The sequence below is a fragment of the Labrus mixtus genome, chromosome 16, assembly GCF_963584025.1.
Source record: "Labrus mixtus chromosome 16, fLabMix1.1, whole genome shotgun sequence".
NCBI lineage: Eukaryota > Metazoa > Chordata > Actinopteri > Labriformes > Labridae > Labrus > Labrus mixtus.
The window spans coordinates 23,534,128-23,553,561 of NC_083627.1; the positions used below are offsets into that span (position 1 = coordinate 23,534,128).

The 19,434-nt window shown below is 40.1% G+C and overlaps 1 protein-coding gene across 1 annotated transcript in view; it reads left to right on the forward strand.

Moving 5' to 3' along the window:
• LOC132991300 (ras/Rap GTPase-activating protein SynGAP-like) overlaps window positions 1-18,789 on the forward strand; it is a 36,887-nt gene extending 18,098 nt beyond the window's left edge. The window contains exons 8-19 of the mRNA XM_061060017.1: window positions 67-211; window positions 440-584; window positions 1,249-1,485; window positions 3,279-3,480; window positions 6,037-6,227; window positions 7,972-8,176; window positions 8,486-9,064; window positions 11,559-12,146; window positions 12,259-12,420; window positions 13,473-13,684; window positions 15,557-15,629; window positions 17,570-18,789. Coding sequence (XP_060916000.1) covers window positions 67-211; window positions 440-584; window positions 1,249-1,485; window positions 3,279-3,480; window positions 6,037-6,227; window positions 7,972-8,176; window positions 8,486-9,064; window positions 11,559-12,146; window positions 12,259-12,420; window positions 13,473-13,684; window positions 15,557-15,629; window positions 17,570-17,596 — 2,766 coding nt within the window. The 3' untranslated portion in view covers window positions 17,597-18,789. The remainder of the gene's footprint in view (window positions 1-66; window positions 212-439; window positions 585-1,248; window positions 1,486-3,278; window positions 3,481-6,036; window positions 6,228-7,971; window positions 8,177-8,485; window positions 9,065-11,558; window positions 12,147-12,258; window positions 12,421-13,472; window positions 13,685-15,556; window positions 15,630-17,569) is intronic.
• Window positions 18,790-19,434: the final 645 nt, after the last annotated feature.

Below are 19,434 nucleotides of genomic sequence, written 5' to 3' on the forward strand. Positions count from 1 at the left end.
CAGTAAATCAACCCTGCCTCGGTCTCTCAGCTCTCTGTATGATGAACATGTGTAATCTCTTTTCAGGAATTCCTGTCCGACATGGCGATGTGCGAAGTGGATCGATTCATGGACCGTGAGCACTTGATCTTTCGTGAGAACACGCTGGCCACAAAGGCCGTGGAAGAGTACCTCAAACTGATAGGTCACAGATACCTCAAAGATGCTATAGGTGAGGCATCATTGTTTGTGTGTTATCTCCAGCTGCCTTCAAGGAAAGTGCTACTCAAAGCTCAAAATAAATATGAGTGTTCTAGAGTAGGCTACGTTTCAGTGTTGTTTAATGTTCAAATAGTGTGATCCACGTGCAGGAGAAACACAACTGTATCCTCTAGATCCATATGAACAGCAGAACTGTTTTTGAAAAACATGATGACTGAGTGTGACTTCAAACTGGCAGGCGACTTCGTCCGAGCCTTATATGAGTCTGAGGAAAACTGTGAGGTGGATCCCATGCGAGTCCCGCCTTCAGTCCTCGCCGACCATCAAGCCAACCTGCGCATGTGTTGTGAGCTCTTACTCTGCAAGATAATCAACTCTCTCTGGTCAGTTTTTTACCATCAATACCTCTCAGAGAACTGTATGCATGTGTCTGTTATTCATCTGTTTTGATCAGGACCAATACTTTCTAGTGTTCATTTTTGTCATGAGTGACTTTAATACAGTAGAGCGAAAACTCTGAGACTTTTCTTTTCCTGTTCCCTTGTTTCCTGAAGGTAGAATGAATGAGCAAAGGTTTCAGTGTTAATTAAACAATATTATTGATGATCCTAAGCCCATAGGGTTAAAATATATAACAGAAAAAGAACCAGAGGAACAATAGTCTTTATTCTGAAAAGATATACAGTATGTATCATTTAAAGTAAAAAGGGTTAGAGAAAAAAAACTTGCACTATATTTTGATTTTTTCATACTTAAAGTTCAAGCTTTCAGTTTCAAATTTGAGCTTTAAATAACACTTTTACTTTCCAGTTGACACCCATACCTGACTCCATTATGAACATGATATTTGAAGCTTTCTTTGTGCAAATGATTTAAATAGTCAAATGTATGGATATCATGAAAGATGGTTTAATAACTGGAGTCACAGTCCCAATCCATGCTGAGCAGAGGATAGAGCCTTGAATTCATGACTGGCTTTAGTTAAGCTGCTGTGTTCTTCTCTTGCCGCTGCCCTCCGCAGTGTGTAACACCATCTTTTTGTTTCAGCATATTTCCCCGCGAGCTGAAGGAAGTGTTCGCCTCGTGGAGAGCCAGATGTGCTGAGCGTGGCAGAGAGGATCTGGCAGACAGCCTCATCAGCTCCTCCCTGTTTCTGCGCTTCATGTGCCCGGCCATCATGTCCCCGTCCCTGTTCAACCTGATGCAGGAGTACCCCGCTGAACGCACGTCCCGCACACTCACACTCATCGCCAAGGTGATGCAAAACCTGGCCAGCTTCAGCAAGTGAGTCTCTGCCATAGCATGCTCTTTCACACCAGTGACAAGGTCAAATTAATTTAATAATGAACGGTCATTTTAATTTCAGATTTATGGACACTGATGCTTGTGTTATGTGGGAAAACTATCACAGTAACATCACATATGTATAGGATGTATAAACTGTTACTGACCTACGGTGAGCTCAAGGCTTTCAGCTGTGACACATTTGTTCCTCCACTTTTTTTATGAATATAAAAACGATTTTACCATCTTATCCTAAAACGTTTTTAATCAAGGTTTTCAGAACTGAGCTTGCTTTGTTTTCTAACATCAAATACATAAAACAAGATCAGATCAACAATAACAACATTAACAGGTGTGAAAAGGAAGTTGATGGAAAAGGAGAGAAAAAACTGCCATCAGAAGTCATTTCAAAATCATGATCACAGTTTCCATAAGTGGATTGAAGTTCACATATGGAGTCATTTAAACCAAGACAGAGCAAGGTTGAGGGAGGCCCACAATGAAGGCATGAGAGCCTGACACGGACGGTTGGAAAAACAAGGGAGGTGGACCCAAGTGCAGAAACCAAAAATATTTAATTCAACAAAAAGGCCAAAGGCAACAAAACTTAATTTCAAAAGTTCAACAAAAAACACAGGGATAAAAAACAGGGAGCCACAGAGGAGCACGAGCAAAACTGACATTCAGACAACATACAATAAACTAACACAGAAGGGAAGAAACACAGAGACTAAATAGACACAGGGGTAATCAAACACAGGTGAGACTAATGACACAGGTGAAGACAATCAGGGCAATCACACTGGAGGGAAACACAGAGGAAGGAATGGACACAACACTGAGGACAACTACAAAATAAAATACATGAAACACTGAAGACACACAGAACTCAAGAATGAAACAAAACACACTAGAACATGAAGAAACACTGAAAAACAAAACTAAAAAAGACCAAATCATGACAGAGCCAAGATTTGCATTGGTCAAAACACAGTGCAGCTCAATACAGTGCAATACAAAGCTCCCAGTACAGTAAGTTCCTTTGCATCGCTTTAACCATCAAAGGTCCTTGGATGTTGTAAAACTTGCGGGGCGCCAGATAGCCTAGCGGTTATGTTGTACGCACCATGCACAGAGGTCCTGAGAAGTCCTCATCGCAGAAGCATTAGGTCAAATCTGACCTCGACTCTTTGCTGCATGTCATCCCCCCACTCTCTTCTCCCAACATTTCCCGTTTCTATTCAGCTGTCCTATCAAATAAAGGAAAAAATACCATCAGAAATGTCTTTAAAAAAAACCCCTTCAAGGTACAGGTAGAAAACTGTGTCTTTTAACCATTTGTTTTAAAACAGGGAAAGAAAGCTGTCTTTGATTTGACCCTAACAAGATGTAGATGCTAAATCCAGCAGGTACACTGAACGGGAAACCACATACCAAACAAAGGTTGTAATATTGTGAAAGTAACTCAGACTAGTTTAAGAAGATAAAAATCAACAACACACCTGCACCCACGCAGCTCATGACAAACCTGAACAGTTTAAATAATTTACATGTTCAATCACATGTCTATGTTTTAAAAAATATATGACTCACAATGGGCATTTAATCCTTTCTACAACCAAAATGAATACTTGCAGCGCCTTAAGAGTGGAGGAAACTGTTAATGTGCCTTTTTCATCATGACAATATGAAATTCTTTACCTTTCAGCGTTACCCACTCCCACTCTGCACTCTACAGTACATTTCCATCTTCTTCTCTGCCTTCATGTTCCTGTCATTTCTGCCCTCTGCAGATTTGGACCGAAGGAGGAGTACATGTATTTCATGAATGAGTTCCTGGAGATGGAGTGGGACTCCATGCAGCAGTTTCTCTATGAGATTTCCAACATGGACACCGGAGGAAACGCCGGAGGGTTTGAGGGCTACATCGACCTCGGCCGGGAGCTGTCGATGCTGCACAGCTTACTGTGGGAGGTCATGGGCCAGCTTAGCAAGGTAGGTGGGAAAAAAAAAACACATTAGTAATACAATATGATTCCTCTAAGTTAAGAGTGCAGAGTCGGAGAATGGGAAACTTTTCTATCAGTCAGGCTCAGGATTAATATTATTTGAACTCCATTAAAACTTTGTTGGAATTAATACTTAAATATTGAACTCTAGTGCTTGCACAGTGAATTCATTAGAACTGTGCTGTAGTAGTATTATAATGAAAGTGATACATATTTTATGTTGAGCTAAAAGATGTGTTACACCATGTGCCGTTAAATTGCTAATTTTATTAGAGACCTTTTCTTTGTTGTCTGAATGAATTTGGGAATTATACTGTATAAAGCTTGAGGCTTTCAACGCTTGGGGCTCAGAGTGTTTACTGCTGAACCCTCAGCACTTAACACTGGCATTTAGTGGGGGGGAAGAAATGCACAGCAATGGTTTGTTTGGAGATACTTGTCCAACTTCTCCAAACTAATTCTGTAAGATAAGGTTAAAGATTTTCATTTCATTGAATCAAAATGGTAATCAGAATCGGAAGAGAGAGACAATAGATTATCTGGCAACACTCAGTGCCACCTCTCCCTATCCGCACATGAAATTTAAATTAATAACATGGAGCAAACTTTTTTCCCATGTAACTTTTTTAAACAACCTACTGATAAAAAAGTTCAGAAAATGTTTTGCTCACCACGAATGCTGTGATCAAACCCCCTTTCTTAAAATCCTTGTAAAGCAGTAATGATCAGCTGTACCTTCAATGCTTTGTTCTGCTCAGGACTTAATGAATGAAGCAGAAAGGTGAAACCTATTAGAAAATAATGGGAGGGGGGGAATTGGCGTCATCTGGCAGACATCCAGTCTTCATAATAAGGTCGGCTGTGATACCTATCCATCAGTTTGGATCAGATCATTATTATCATAATAATGATAATATAAGATGACATTTATGATCATAGCCATCACAGGCTATTTGTTCAGTAATTACCTTGAACTTGGCAGAGTCACATTGTCTGTGATTCATCATTCACTACGGCCCCCCCTGTCAAGTCTGGAACAATAGAATAATGACTTTGAACTAAAGTAGGTCATCAGTACAGGAGATGATCACTTTCATCTTTTATTTTACCCTAATTATTTGATTGATGCCGTATCTCAAGTTGTACATGACCTCATTCATCGACATCTTCTTCAGAGTTTTCTTAAATTTGTTCTTAAAAAATAAAACCTACGTCTGATTCATGACGTGTTCTGAAACAGTAGAATTGTTTGCACCTGTGGTCATAAATGCCATGTTCGCCCTAACTAGATGCTGCTCTTGTTTTTCCAAATTAGAATCAGAGAAACACACCTTTATGCCCATGTAAGGGCATGAGACTGCAGGGCACACACCACTCGCACAGAATTTGCACCGGATCGAAGCGAGAAGTAGAGAGACGACGGGAATGCCTGAATTAAAAGATTCAGGTTAAAAATACTGAAGTGGTTTTAAAGTGGATGAAGTGCCACTCCAAACGAAACCCAAACAGGCTGATTAAAGTTCATGATATTTAGTAGCGACAGTAGTGGATACATAATATGCACTTTAAAAAAGATACATCAGATTATATCACTAATTCAGACAGTGCTGTCATCAGAAAACTATGCTCATCACGCTGCCATCATAAAGAATCTTCACCAGTGAAAAAAAAGTTAAAAATAACTGGATACGTAAGAAAGACACTGAAATATCATATTTATCAAAATCAATACGATTTGACAAAAACATTTTAAAAGCTGAAGCTTAGGATGGATCATGTCACAGATGTCTTATTTAAATACCCGTATGTAGGTAAAAGGTTGGTTTTTATTGATGGGAATCACTGTTTTATCAAAACATTCTTACCATCCATCCAACCATCATATCTTACTGATGAAGGGAGAAACGTTACATGTGCTGATAATTCCCATTTAATATTAATTTGAGAAGCTTCTGGTGTGCAGACTTAGTCTTTCTCTGTCTTTGGTTATGTTTTTTGTCCAGCACCCAGGCCAGTACTCAACTTTTTCTGGATGTGTGTGCTGTTTGATATTTTTGTAAGAACATGTAAACTCCACACAGAAAGGCTCGAACCAGGAACCTCCTCACTGAGAGGAAACAGTGCTTACCAATGCACCGCTGTGCAGCTAAAATTCTTACCTATATACTGAATTTCTATTCATAATTAAATATAAAAGTGAACCACGTTTTTAATCATGTAAAAAGACTAGTCTTGCACAATATAAAAGTGCCAAATTTAGAAAAAAACTATAATATATGGTATTCATATCAGCACTCAAATGTGCATAAGAGTGCTCTGGGGTGTTTTTAGATTTTCTTCTTAGCTGAGAACAAATCCCAGATAAGAAAACGTTGGTGAATGTCAGAATCTTCTAATAAAAGTGCGTGAGTGGGTTTTCAGATCAAATTTCTTTTGAATTGTGAATGAGGCCCACTGGTATTAAAATGTCAGCCGGTTCTGAAAAGGTTGGGAAAGGAAGCTTACGATTCCCTTTTATATTGAAACCCTTTCCTCGTTGTAGGATGCTATACTGAAACTTGGACCCCTACCACGGCTGCTGAATGACATCAGCGTCGCCCTGAGGAACCCGCAGCTGCACATGCCTACAAATCACCAGCCGGAGCGACCGAAGGACCGACTCTTCTCACGGCCATCTTTCAATCGTCTCATGTCCTCCGACTTCCAAAGCCTTATGATGCGGGACTTGAACAGGTATAGTCCCAATACTTTTCCTTTGCTTTGTATTTTGTTGTCACTTCTACACTAAGCATTTCAACAACAGCTTCACTTTACTTTTGCGTATACAAAGAGGATTATTTTTGAAGACTTTCACTAAAGGTGTAATCAGTGATGACACATAAAAACATCTTACACTAAGTGAGAATTTGGGGGGTGAAAACAAAGCCCTGGTGTATTTCTAAGAGCCCTTAATGCTAACGCTAATGCACCTCTTCAGGCTTTTTAAGTATTTTATCAATCAGTAATTACTAGCACCATCTGTTCCCAGACTCCCTTACCAAAACCCCTTTGCTCTGTGCTTTAATACATTTCCACTCTCTGCTATTGTCAAGAGACAAGATATGCTCTCATTACAGCCTAATAGTCTGAATAAGAACTCTTTAAGGAAGGCAAAAACAGAGGAGGTATTATCAGAGGACTCTGCTGCTGCTATTTATGTTTCATGCTCGAAGTCCCTCCTACCAAACACCAGCCTGTTTGTTACCAAATCTGCATGAGTAAATGTGTTTATGAAAGACAAAGACTTAAGTGTAAAAAGTGGTAAACATCAAATGTCTGTAAATTCTTATGAGAATGGTCAATGATTCAATCCTTTAACACAGCTGTCTATCCTCATGGCTCAAAGCCCAGAGGTATCAGGCTAAGAGTGACTGACAGGATGGAGACGGGCCCTTCTCTAGCTGGGTTTTTCCTTTTGTTTCATAATGCAACAATTACATAATAAAGCCTTTGTAGTCCTTGGAAATATTCTGAAGACAGGTGGAAAAGGATCAAAAACTCGGTGGATGAGAGTAAAAATGACTGACAGTGTGCAGGATTCTGTGGTATTCTTACGAGCTTCATTATGAAGAGAAAACTGCAAATAGCTAAAATAATGTAGAATCAGTGGTAGGGGTCCTAAAATAATACAAAAAATAGATATAAAAAGAGGTTGTTCTCTAATCTTTGTTGAATTCTGCTCCATCATTTCTGGCCTCTCTTTAAATTCATCTTTTGATTGAACTGCTCTCCACTGGGTGCGTGAATGCAGTTCCACATGATATGTGTTCTGCATGATGCACCTTATCACCCCCACCTACAAAGACATTTTTTTTTTTTTTTTATCAAACCCAGCAGCTCATCAATCATTCAGAATGCAGTCATGGTTTGAAAGACATATCAGTTTTTCCAGACTGCATCGCTGCTCTCTCCCATCAAAAAGAAAAATCTTTCCACTCCCCATCCTTTATTTCATCTCTTATCATTCTGTAAGGTAATGTTGTCAAGAAATGCTGTACTGCCCTTCCAGACTTTTTCATGGACAACACAGTAAACAGTATTCTCTTATTATTGCCATATTCTATAGGTCTACATTACATGCTCAAAGCCAACACATCACCTTTTACTGGTCGCAGCATACTGAGGTGTGCTTAGACTGAAAGCATGGCAAATTTCTCCCATGGCGTCTTTGCATTCATTCTGATATTGCAGTTTAAAGTCCATCCACACTGTACCTGGTGTCGGTTTGGTCAGGGTCCTTAGAAGCATCTTATCTCTTTTTCTCTCCCCTCCTTTTCTGATAAATCTCCACTGTTCACTGTTCTTATAAAGCTATAAAAATACATTTTTGTTACACTCCATATTGCCCATACACATTGTAAAATATAGACAAGTACATTATATCTATGAGACATTGTTTCAAGTTTGTAATGTCTCTTTTCTGTTGTGTATTCTGCAGCTCAATAGACATATCACGCCTGCCATCACCGACCACTGGAGTCTCAGCTGTAGAATCTCTCTCATCCAACCTGAACATGAGGCGTCAAGCGGAACGGGACCTCCGCTCATCGAGGGAAGTGTTCTATGTGACCCGCCCACCGCTGGCTCGATCCAGCCCCGCCTACTGCACGAGCAGCTCCGACATCACTGAGCCTGATCCAAAGGTATTGAAGTAAAGAAGTCATGTAAAACTTTGATTTAATTCTGCTTCTGTTTCCTTGTTTACATCTGGATATAAAAAAAACAATGATTTGAACACTAAACCATGGAAGATAAGCTTAATGGAATAACCTAATTACAAATCCTAAATAAAACACTGGTTTGGAATTACTTTATGAATGCATTTGGCGGCCTTAATCATTTTGATTCCACTTGTAAAAAAGGCACAAAGATTTAGAGAAGAGTCATGTGTATTCTCTTAGTCATGATCAATGTCCTTAATGAAGTAACTTTGTTAATCTTGTGTCTCTCAGGTCCACAGCGTGAATAAAAGTGTGTCCATGATGGACCTTCAGGACTCCCGCATGAACAGCATTTCCAACCTGAACTCTGTGGGAGACATGCTCACTTCCTCTCAGGCTTCCATCGCCGGCCTGGGCCACAGCTTTGGGAACCTCTGTGGCCCTCTGCGTATGGGGGGGCACATGCCAGCGGGCTCGGCTGGCTCCGGCTTGAGGCTGAGCCAGATGGGCCACATAGGGGGTCCCACAGAATCCATCTCCCAACAGCAGCAGCAGGCGGCAGCGGCCATGAACTTCCCGCTGTCTTTCCAAAACCCGCTGTTCCATCTGGCCGCCCAGAACTCCCCGGCTCAGTCTCAGCCTCACCCTCCTCCTCTGCTCCTCGCCCCCGAGCCCGAGAACGGCCACCACGACTACCAGCCGGCCTTTGGCAACAACGCCTTCTCCCGCAGCGAGGACTTGTCGGGCCTGCGGTCGCAGAGCAGTCTGGTGCAGCCCAGCATTGTTCACTCACACAGCTACAGCGATGACTTCACCAGGCAGAATCAGAACAACGACTTTGCATGGCACCAGCTGTCTCTGCAGGTTCAGGTAGGAAGCTCTCACTCATCTGCACATTTAAAATGTTACAGAGACGGATTACTGTTACCAAAATAACTTTTCTGTGCTTAAAAGATTTAAATTATAATAATAATAAAAAATTTGATTTATATAGTATTTTGTATTTCTAAATACTCAAAGACGCTTTGACAGGAAACAAATAAAATAAAATAAAATGAAATAAAATGAAATAAAATGAAATAAAATGAAATAAAATGAAATAAATAAATTAACAACATATTAACAATACTTGCAGTTGATAACGAGATCTGTGCTGCAAACTTTTTTCTTACCATTTTATCTGCACAGGTGACTCTCGCACTTGAGCTGTTTAGAATCTGTTATTTTATGTGTAGATGCCCTTCCTATCTTCTTTGGGAATCTGCAGTATAATGTCAAAGAGGTGAAACACTCATCACAGATTTCAGACCTGAATTTGTAACACCAAACCATCTCTATTTGTAGAACATCAGCAGGTGAACAGGACTTTTCTATCCATTAGTACTACATATAACTGGGTGTGCCTAATAAATGTGGAACTAAGTTTATATCTTAAGCTTTTTTATTGATTGCTAGTATCCTTGGCCTATGAGGAACCTGGAAATATACATTTTGTAATTAAATTATGTTTTTTGATGCAGTTTGAATGCCATGCCCGTCTAGATTCTCCCTCTCTGAGCTTTAATACTTTTTAAAAAGCCTTAACAGGGCAGGTGAATAAATAAATCACAGTCCCTGCAATAAACTTTTTCCAACTGGCCGAGGTCAAATTTACGTTCAGGGACTTTTATTTTTGCCCCCCAGAAATGATTCTCTCAGGGTGGTAATACTTTCCAACAGTACAGAAACTGGCTTGGTTTGGCCGAAAGGGCTTGAAAATATCTGATTGGTAGAGTGCTGCCTGCATTTCTTTCACCTGGTTGCTATGGTTTTTCTATAGTGATGTAAAATTATAAAACTTTGTAGTTTATTCATGCCTCAGTGGATTCATCTGCAAAATCTTAGCAGGTCTTTGCACCCCAATAAAAGCAGACGACATCAGGCTGAATGAACCATTTAGAACTTAAGTAAAGTAACTCCTGCGTCTAAATGTTTTGTTGTAATTATGACCTTAGATTTGGTTTAGGACAGACTAATGTGTCAACTTATCTTTAAACTGCTTAAAATGTCTACCTGGCTGATGAGTTTGAGAAGAAATACTGATGTAAGTCAAGTTAGTATTCAAGAGAAGCATAGATACAGAAAAAAAAATCTGGATCTTACATTGACAAAAAAAATCTCTTTATGGAACGGCTCAAACTTGGTGTTTAACTCAAATGTATTTCTAGAAACTGAAAGTATGCCTCTAAACTCCCTTGGACTTATTCAATGTCACACGTACAAGTAGATCTCCTCGTTCTTCTTCTTCACTTTTATTTTAGTAATCAGTCAAATGTCATAAAAACACAGTTTGATCACTACAAGAGAGAGAATGATGAGGGAAGTCACAGCCAGCTTCTCATTTGTTCAGTGTTCTTTAAAGAGCCGGGTTCAAACTGACTGGCACATTTGAGAGTCCTGTCAGTTATTCTTAGTGTGATTTTTCACACCACAGCTGAACATCCAAAAACTGTCTCTGCCTCAATCACTGAATTCCGATCCACTCGTTACCTGCTGGCACTTCAGGTTTTTTTCAAGATTAAGACTGGTTGTCAGGTTACAAAATGGTTCTCTATTTGATCAGAAGAAATTGGAAATGGAAGGGATACTTGGTTTACACACTGAAGCAGGATTATTGACTGGACTGTGTCGAGCTTTTGACATCAATCATGCTGCGTGTCCTTATTTAAACAAAGCTGAAAATCTGATCTCAGAACTCCTTGACAAAGATGTTTGTGAAAGACTCTGTGATCACCACCTGCTTTGAAGCAAATTTTAATGAGATAACTTTAAAATGTACATTTTAGACTTTAATTAAACTGTCACTTGCTTGATGAAGTCTCATCAGTAGGATTCTTGTAGTTCTTAGAACACGTTTTAATGAGACAATGGCCTGGCTTTGACCTGATGGAGTACTCAGAGGCTGCAGAACTTTACTACAGCATGTCCTTGTAAAAGTAACGCGTTTAATTAAACAGTCATGTATTCTGGAGCTATTTCTGTCCGGCTGCGTGGGCTTCAATGGAACAAACATCACAAGTCTGCTGATTATTAATGCAGATGGATTCTATCCATCTATCCATCTACAGTATCTATCTATCTATCTATCTATCTATCTATCTATCTGATCTTGCTTGTCCCTTCATCGTCTCCTCCTATCCATTTTTCTTTTTTTACATTACATTTTTCAGAAATGTCATCTCTAGGGAGCGTTTAATTGTTTGTATTAAATTTATGTATTTTTTAAATTCTGCACAAGACTTTGTCTTTCCTTTTTATTAATTTAATTTACTCGACAATTTTCATTTTCTCTGTCACTTCACCACTTTACTTTCTCTCCTCTCAGGAGTCCCTCCAGCAGCAGCATATGATGGGAGTTGCCGCGCAGACAGCCACCGGCACGGGTACCCCCGCCTCTTTGGCCACACCGCCCACTACAGTTCATCCTGTCCGCCAACAACACCTCAAGTCACAGCGCTCCATCAACACTCCAGCCACTGCCACTCCTCCGAAGGTTCGCCCGCAGAGCAGGAACCTCCTCCTCGACTCCTCTGACACCAACTTCAGTGGCAGTCAGCCTAAACAGCGCACCACTCAGCAGCCTTCGCAACAGCAACAACAGCAGCAGCAGCTGCAACAGCAGCTTCAACAGCAGCTGCAGCAGCAGCAGCAGCAGCTGCAGCAACAACAGCAGCAGCAGCAGCAGCAGCAGCAGCAGCAGCAGCAGCAGCAGCAGCAGCAACAGGACGCACAGCTATCTGTCACTGACAGTCCAGCTCCTGGGCTCCCGTACCAGACGAGCTCAGCCAAAGAGAACCAGGGCCCATCAGCGGCTGCAGAGGTGTCGACAGACACACCAACCAAAAGTACCAAGAAGTCTCAGGCACAGCTGCAGCCGCCGCAGCAGCATTTGCTCAAACCAGGCAATAAACAGGTCAATGTAGATACCATGCTTTCCCCAAAACTGTATAAAAATGTTTTATTTGAATTCTTAATATGAAGGAATACATTTCAAGCTTGACTGATCCATGTGTTTTTTTTTTCAGGGTTCCCAGTCAACATTGAACACATCAGCCCTCAATGAGCGGACAGTGGCCTGGGTGTCCAACATGCCCCATCTCTCTGCTGACATCGAGAGCCTGCGGCCGGACCGAGAGGGCCAGCTGAAGGAGTATTCAAAGAGCATGGATGAGTCTAGACTGGAGAGGGTCAGCACATTTTATTTCTTACTACCCACTTCTTTTTACAACACATACTAGAATAAGGGTCTCAGCTTATGTCATTTAGCAATAGAAAGAGTAGAAGACAGAGAAAGCCTTTATTGTTCTTCAATTGCACAATGAAATTAGAAATGCTTCACGTTAGAGTGCACAACATACAGGCATACACAGCTTCAAACAAAAGGAATTCACATGAGGGAAGAGAGAAACAAACACTCACTATCTCAGAGCAGCTGAAGTTAGCACATGTTAGTGTAGCCTGCAACAAAAGAACTGATGTCTCATGTCAGACAGTTTATCTGCAAAGCTTCATCACATATTAAAACCACAAATCTTAAAATCCAACGTTTCCTTCATATTTTTCATGCTGAAACATTTTAAGCTTGCAAAGCCATATCAACTTGTCATGTGAAAACACATCACGTGGGGTACAGCCGCAGATTAGCCATATGCACATTTGCACGGATGCAGTTAAAGGTCGTTGTTGATTAGTCTGCATGATGCCACATAAATAAATAACAGGAACAGATATGATCAAGTAAAACATGGCTGCATTCATGACATAAGGGAAGAACACACATACTGGCTCTGATTGCAGGAAACAAGTTTATTAATCATAAACATACGCTGAAGCTATAAGCTGCTGACTCATCCATGCAGAAATTCAGATGTCTATATGTTTATTAACTGCTGATATGGTACATGTAAAGCTAGGTTAAGCAGATGAACGCACATGAGAACAATAACCGTTCTTCACTGTGTCAGCCTCCTCTCTTCTGTGGTGCTTTTGCTATCATGTACAACTCCTACGCTCCTGTCTATATTAGAAACACACATCTTAATGCAGAGCATGGAAAGCGTTGATTGCACACATTGAAGCCTACCACACTTCCTCTACACAATTATTTCACTTGCTGCTTGGAGCTGCACAACAGAGCGGTGTCTGTATCATTTAAAATCCCTCATCACTCCAGAAACATTTTGTCTGAACTTCAGTGTGACAGCACAGGTGACGTGACTTTGTTTTTTTTTTATTGTAGGTAAAAGAGTACGAAGATGAGATCCATTCGTTGAAGGAGCGGCTGAAGATGTCTCATCGTAAGCTTGAAGAGTACGAGCACAGGCTTGTGTCACAGGAACAGCAGACGAGCAAGATCCTGCTGCAGTATCAGAACCGGCTGGAAGACAGCGAGCGGCGCCTGAAGCAGCAGCAAGTGGAGAAGGACTCCCAAATCAAAGGCATCATCAACAGGTGATTAGTTTCGGCTCCAACCGGAGCTGTCAGAAATGAGGCTGTGCACAATCACTGCTTTTTCTACTTCATCAAACCTTTCACACAAAAGTTGCTACTAACCTAATTTAAAATAGAAATCCACAATATTATTCAAATGTATGCTCTACACACAGCTGGGTTAGGCATTTCATATTCACTACATGAAAACAATCTGCAGCTTGTAAAGTAGTGTTTGCTGCAGTGAAAGTAAATGTTTGACTTCTAGTGATGCAACATTATGGCAGGAAAATTCAGACGCAGTAATTGAATGAGGTGTTTTAGTTATTTTCTAGAAATCTTGAAATCAGTCTTTTGTCTAACTGCTCGGACACAGCTGTCCCTCTTGTCTTTAGGAAATTCACTTTTAGACTGTAAAATACAGAAAACAACTCGCATGATGTCATATGTATCCATTCTTTAAAGAAATAGGGAGATGTTTGTGGTTATATGCTTATTTACTGTCTCCCTAAGAGTTGAGTAAGTGATAATTCCATCCTCATATTCAGTATATGCTGTGGAATAGAAAATTAGCATAGCTTAGCATAAGATATGGAAGAAAAGTATAAACAGGTTGCCTGGCTGCTTCCACTTTTAAACTGATTAAACCCCCCTCTGGAACCACTGATTGGACATTTCTGTTTCTGTCTGACTGAAGCAAACAGGATGTGATATTCTGATTACTGAGCTGTATGGGTGCTGATGCTGTTTATGCTAACATGAGCAAAAAAGAAGCACAGTTAGCATAGTGATATGTATCATGTTAACTTAGCTTATACATGGCCATGATTTGGTGCACCTCCTCATAGGTTATCTTCAAATGTAAAAGTATGATGCAAGAGAAGTTTATTACATATTTCAATTGTTGTGCCTTCTTCTAGAACAGTTTGACTTCATTGGACTTGAGAATCAGATATAAAAGCTGTTGATTTAATGCATCTACTGTTATCATCATAGCAGTAGAGGATGGAGGCACTTTATTTGGCATTTTCTTTTGCAGGTTTTCAGAAATCATTGTGCGACTATGTTGTACTCAATGTTCACTGAATATGGCCATTGTGCCAACGCAAGTAGTTCAATAATCAAAACAATAGGACAAGGGACGCACTTATTAAGCACCCATAGTGGGGGGAAAACTCCATTGGGTATTTTTACATGGAAAAAAGAAATGGAATTAGTCTTCCTATCCAACTCCCAGAGACCAAGCAAATGAGCATATTTCCTGAAATGTGGAACTATTCCTTTAAGTGAGACTCATTCAAATTCACGAACTTGAAAAAGTTCACGAGGGTAAGTTTCAAATTTAAGGGGATTTGTTGTAACATATTTGAAAAACTTGACTCAAAGAGCAAAAAGATTAAGCCAGGATTATTGTTATTGAGCTGCTGCAACAGGATGGACATGTTTCATGGGGCAAATTGGGAGTCCCAACCAATGTAGACCAAGTAGAGCAAGTCACTTAACTCTTCTTTTAAAAGCCAACATTTTCTATAACTGGAGTTTATAGAGGCCACGTTTTTTATATTTGATAAAGAGCCTCCTTTGGTTAAGTGAAAACTGTCAGTCTCTGAACACAAAACCCAGCAGATGGGTGCACACTTTCAAATCCTGCACACACTCATTTCACAAGTTCTGTATCTGAACAGCTGAATTTGAACGGCCTCAGCAGTTCTGAAGGAAGTTCACATTCAGCTTCAGGAAGCTCTGAGGATAGCTGAGCGTACCCAGAAACATGTCAAGACCTTAATATCATCATATGGCCACATAATCCTACATTAAATTTTGAAAAGAACACCGGCTTCATGATTCTATTTTTGTCAACCGGTTTGTTTGTTTGTATTTCCCTGTTGTCAGACTCATGGCTGTGGAAGATGAGCTGAGAGGGGGTGCCATTCCTGATATTAAGCCTCGAATCCTCACAGACCAGGTTTGTGCCTGTGTCTACGTCTTTTATCATCCCTATTTGCTAAACCAGTCATGTCCTAAAACAGTTTGCATCATTCCTGCATCACATCCAAAGCATTTGCCAAAGCCAGTGCAGGGGAAAAAGTTTGCAGCTGTCATACACTTCACCTGATCCCATCTCTCTAAAGAACATGTCTGTCACATCTGCAGTAACATTTCACCATTTACTGCACACGTCTAAGGGGGGGGGGGGGAGGATTGAATAATCCTAATAATTCCGAGCTGGATTACGCTTTAATTCATGTACGGAGGTTAATCACGCTTGTCTCTGTGAAGGAATAGCAAGTCCTCAACACCGAAAGTGAATATTATTTAGCATGAAAGCTTGATTTTAGACCGCAGGACGTATTCATCATTAGAAAACCTTGACTGTGTGAGTCACCGGCGGCATCACAGTAATTCTGCAGGGCTGAGCGTCGTGAATGCACCATGTGGGCTGCATTGTGACGCAGGAGAAGAGGCTGAGTGTGTTCCGTATTTACGCTGAAATGAACTCAAGAGAGACAAAATTTGCTATCCTTGAAAATCTGTCACCTTCTAGATGCAAGAGAAACTAAGTAGTCCCTTGGAAACTCACTTATACAGAAGTATTTATTCATTAAGTTTCCTGTGACTGTGCTATTTTTTACACCAGACTCTTTTTTAAACACATATGAGTACATGAGGACAATGGACATCTAATCCTGCTTTATAAGCGTAAAACTGTTTAACTAGACTGTTTATGAGACCTGAGATTCTGTTTGGCAAGTTGCCTTTTTCAGCTCAAGTTATAGAGAAAAGAAAACGTTCTTATGACGCTTAATGTTTCACTCTGTTAAAGAAGAATCATTGGCCGAGAAAGTGTTGAGAGGTGCTATTCTTTCAGAGTGGCAGAGTATTGGATTTCTGTGTGTCATCTTTTTCTTTTCAAAGAAAACTGAGAATTAAGATTTAAAGGAAAACATTTTAAATGTATATTTTCACCTTGTTGATGAGAGGAGAGTTAGAACATTCATTAGATATCATGATAGTAACCTAAATCTGTAGCTAGGTAGCTTAGCCTCACTCCGCCCAAAGGTAACAAAATCCGCCTACCAGCAACTCAAAATCTAAGTCATTGAATCAGAGAAAACAAGGTTCTTTTTTAAACAATTTAAGTGCCTAATTTCCATGGCATGGTCATGAAGACCTTAAAAAACTTGGACACAGTTCTGCATCAAGCCCTCATTAGGAAGTCAAACAGACGTTAAGGAAACAATAGGCTCTTTTAAAGCTGTACTACACATTTTCCGATTGGGGCATAGAGCGGGCTTTCCCAACCTTGGGATCCCAACCCTGATTCCATATTCACATGGAATTCAAATGGGATCGCCTGATATTTGTATTTATTGATCAATAAAAAATATATTGTATATAAAAATGGAACATAGGCTACTGTGGGCCAAAGCCAATGCCAAAACATGAGTCATGAATCAATGCCAACTTTGCAGAGTCTCTGTGTGTCTGTCCTCCATTGTGCTGAAATGTCATCCAAGCCTTTCTTCCTCTGTCCATAATAATATACACCAAAAAGCCTAAATGTGCTCTAAAATATATGTTTACATGCAACACAATAGAAAAACTACTACAGTTTGACAGACACTCTTTCTCTTTTTCTACATCTGTACTCTAAGCTTTGCCCCAGCCTTTTGAATACTCTAGGCTAGTTGTTTCTAGTCTTTATGCTAAGCTAAATGGCTATAGGCTCCAGCTAGATATTTACATTAGAGTGGTTTTTGGAGAGGGGGACTTTTCTTCTGATTCTCAGCGAGAAAATAAATGAACACATTCTGAAATCCTGTAAAATTGTTCCCTTATAAAAGGTGTGAGTGGAGATAGATTATAATTCCACTCGTTTTTCTCTCCCTTCACTCTAACAACCAGGTCTATGGTGGCCACCCAGGATCCTGACTGCCACTTTCCAGGTGACCAGAGGTCTTGATGGTCACTCGGGTGTAAGAAGACTGATTCAGATCCTCCCACACAAAAAAAACCATGAAGAGAAACTTTTGCAATGCATCCAGCAGGTCCACTGGAGGCTTCATCACAAACTTTGCACATAATCAAACTTAGCCTGTATGAAAATGACAATCAGTTTATCGTGAGGACCAATGTGTGCAGAGAGTCTTCGGCACATTGACTGAAATCTAAGCCAATGCCACAACAATGGCAATACTGAACCTGATGGTTTTCTTTATTCAATCATATGATGTGAGAAGAGATGGGAGAAACACCGGTCATGGGGATGGAGTCATGATGTTTCCCTCTACAAGCAGCACACACTTGCTTCTCACTTAAGATGCTGCAGACAAAATGTAAAAACAGCCTTTACAAGCACAATATCCCCTCCTGGTGATGCCTGTGATGAGCAACAAGCATGTTGTATAATCATGTGCTATCTATGATCCATGGGTACAGGGTACAGGCAGAGACCTGTGTTACCATTCGATTCTATTTCAATCTTTTAATAACGTGTTCGCAATGCAAAGAAATTTGAACCTACCAGGATACTAATCATTTTTATTTGATGCATCCTTTCTAGTAGAGCCATTCCATCCAAAGAGATGCCAAACAAACAAACACAAACAAATCAACTCACTTCTTGAAATACAATCCACGTGTTCCTTCAGCACACAGTGTAAAGACAGAACAACAGTCTCTGGACTCTAAGTGTATAAAAACTCTCAAAGTGATATAACCTTTTGAAATAATGGAAATACAGCAACACAATTCAACGAAGGTTATCATTTCTTTTGTTTACTTTGTAAAAAATATTTATCATATTCAGATATATATATGACTTTTCAAATCAGTGATACAAAGTGCTTTATAAGTTATAAATATGAAGACGGGACATGAAATGAAAATGGAGGAATATTGAATTTAAAGACGCATTCCACTGTTTAGAACTCAGTACAGATGTAATTCTCAGTCCATAAAATATCTTTTTAATCTCCTCTGAGCCTCTGAAGGAGATCATTTTAATTTGATATCCAAACTCCACATGACAAAGTCTGTCTCAAACAATTGGCGTGTGGAGTTTCACAGACATGGTTATGAAGCAGGTAGTCAGTGAAGACTGGTGAAAATATCCTGTTTGTGGCATAATGGGAAAATGTAGGATCCAGCAGTTTAGAGCTTCACTTGTGCAGTGAACAATGGCCACCTGTACACCAGCATGATTTGTGTACCTGGATGATTACATCTGATCCACATGCCATTTGTATTAATCATGTGATCCCAATAAGCAAATGTATGTATATGTTTGTTTAATATGGAGAAAGCACACCAATGACGACCAGTGCAACATGAAAGATTTAAACATGTCTGAGTTAGCATGAATGCTAACTTACATCCGTAGTCCCTAGGTAGGTAACAGCTACATTAAAAGTGATGACGTTCAACACAGTTGTAAAAAAGACTTTGTGAAACATGTCAGGGTCAAACAAGCACTTCACTAACTGGTGGATGAACAAACAAGGTTCCATAGGAAGCAAGGTCATAGATGGTGCACAGTACTAGCAGTACTAACTATTTCTTGTAGTTTTCTGCTAGCAGGTTGTGTTGGAGTTGGGTAGAGTTTCAATTGTGCTATTGTGGTCCTGACCCCCTCCAGATGCTCTCTGGTTGCATTCAGAGCTCAGTGTGTTCTGTGTGCACTAACATGTGTTGTCCTCACATAGATAGGACATCCAGATACAAAGTGTTTTCAGGGTGTTAATGGGGATGAAGAGTCCAATTAGATCATG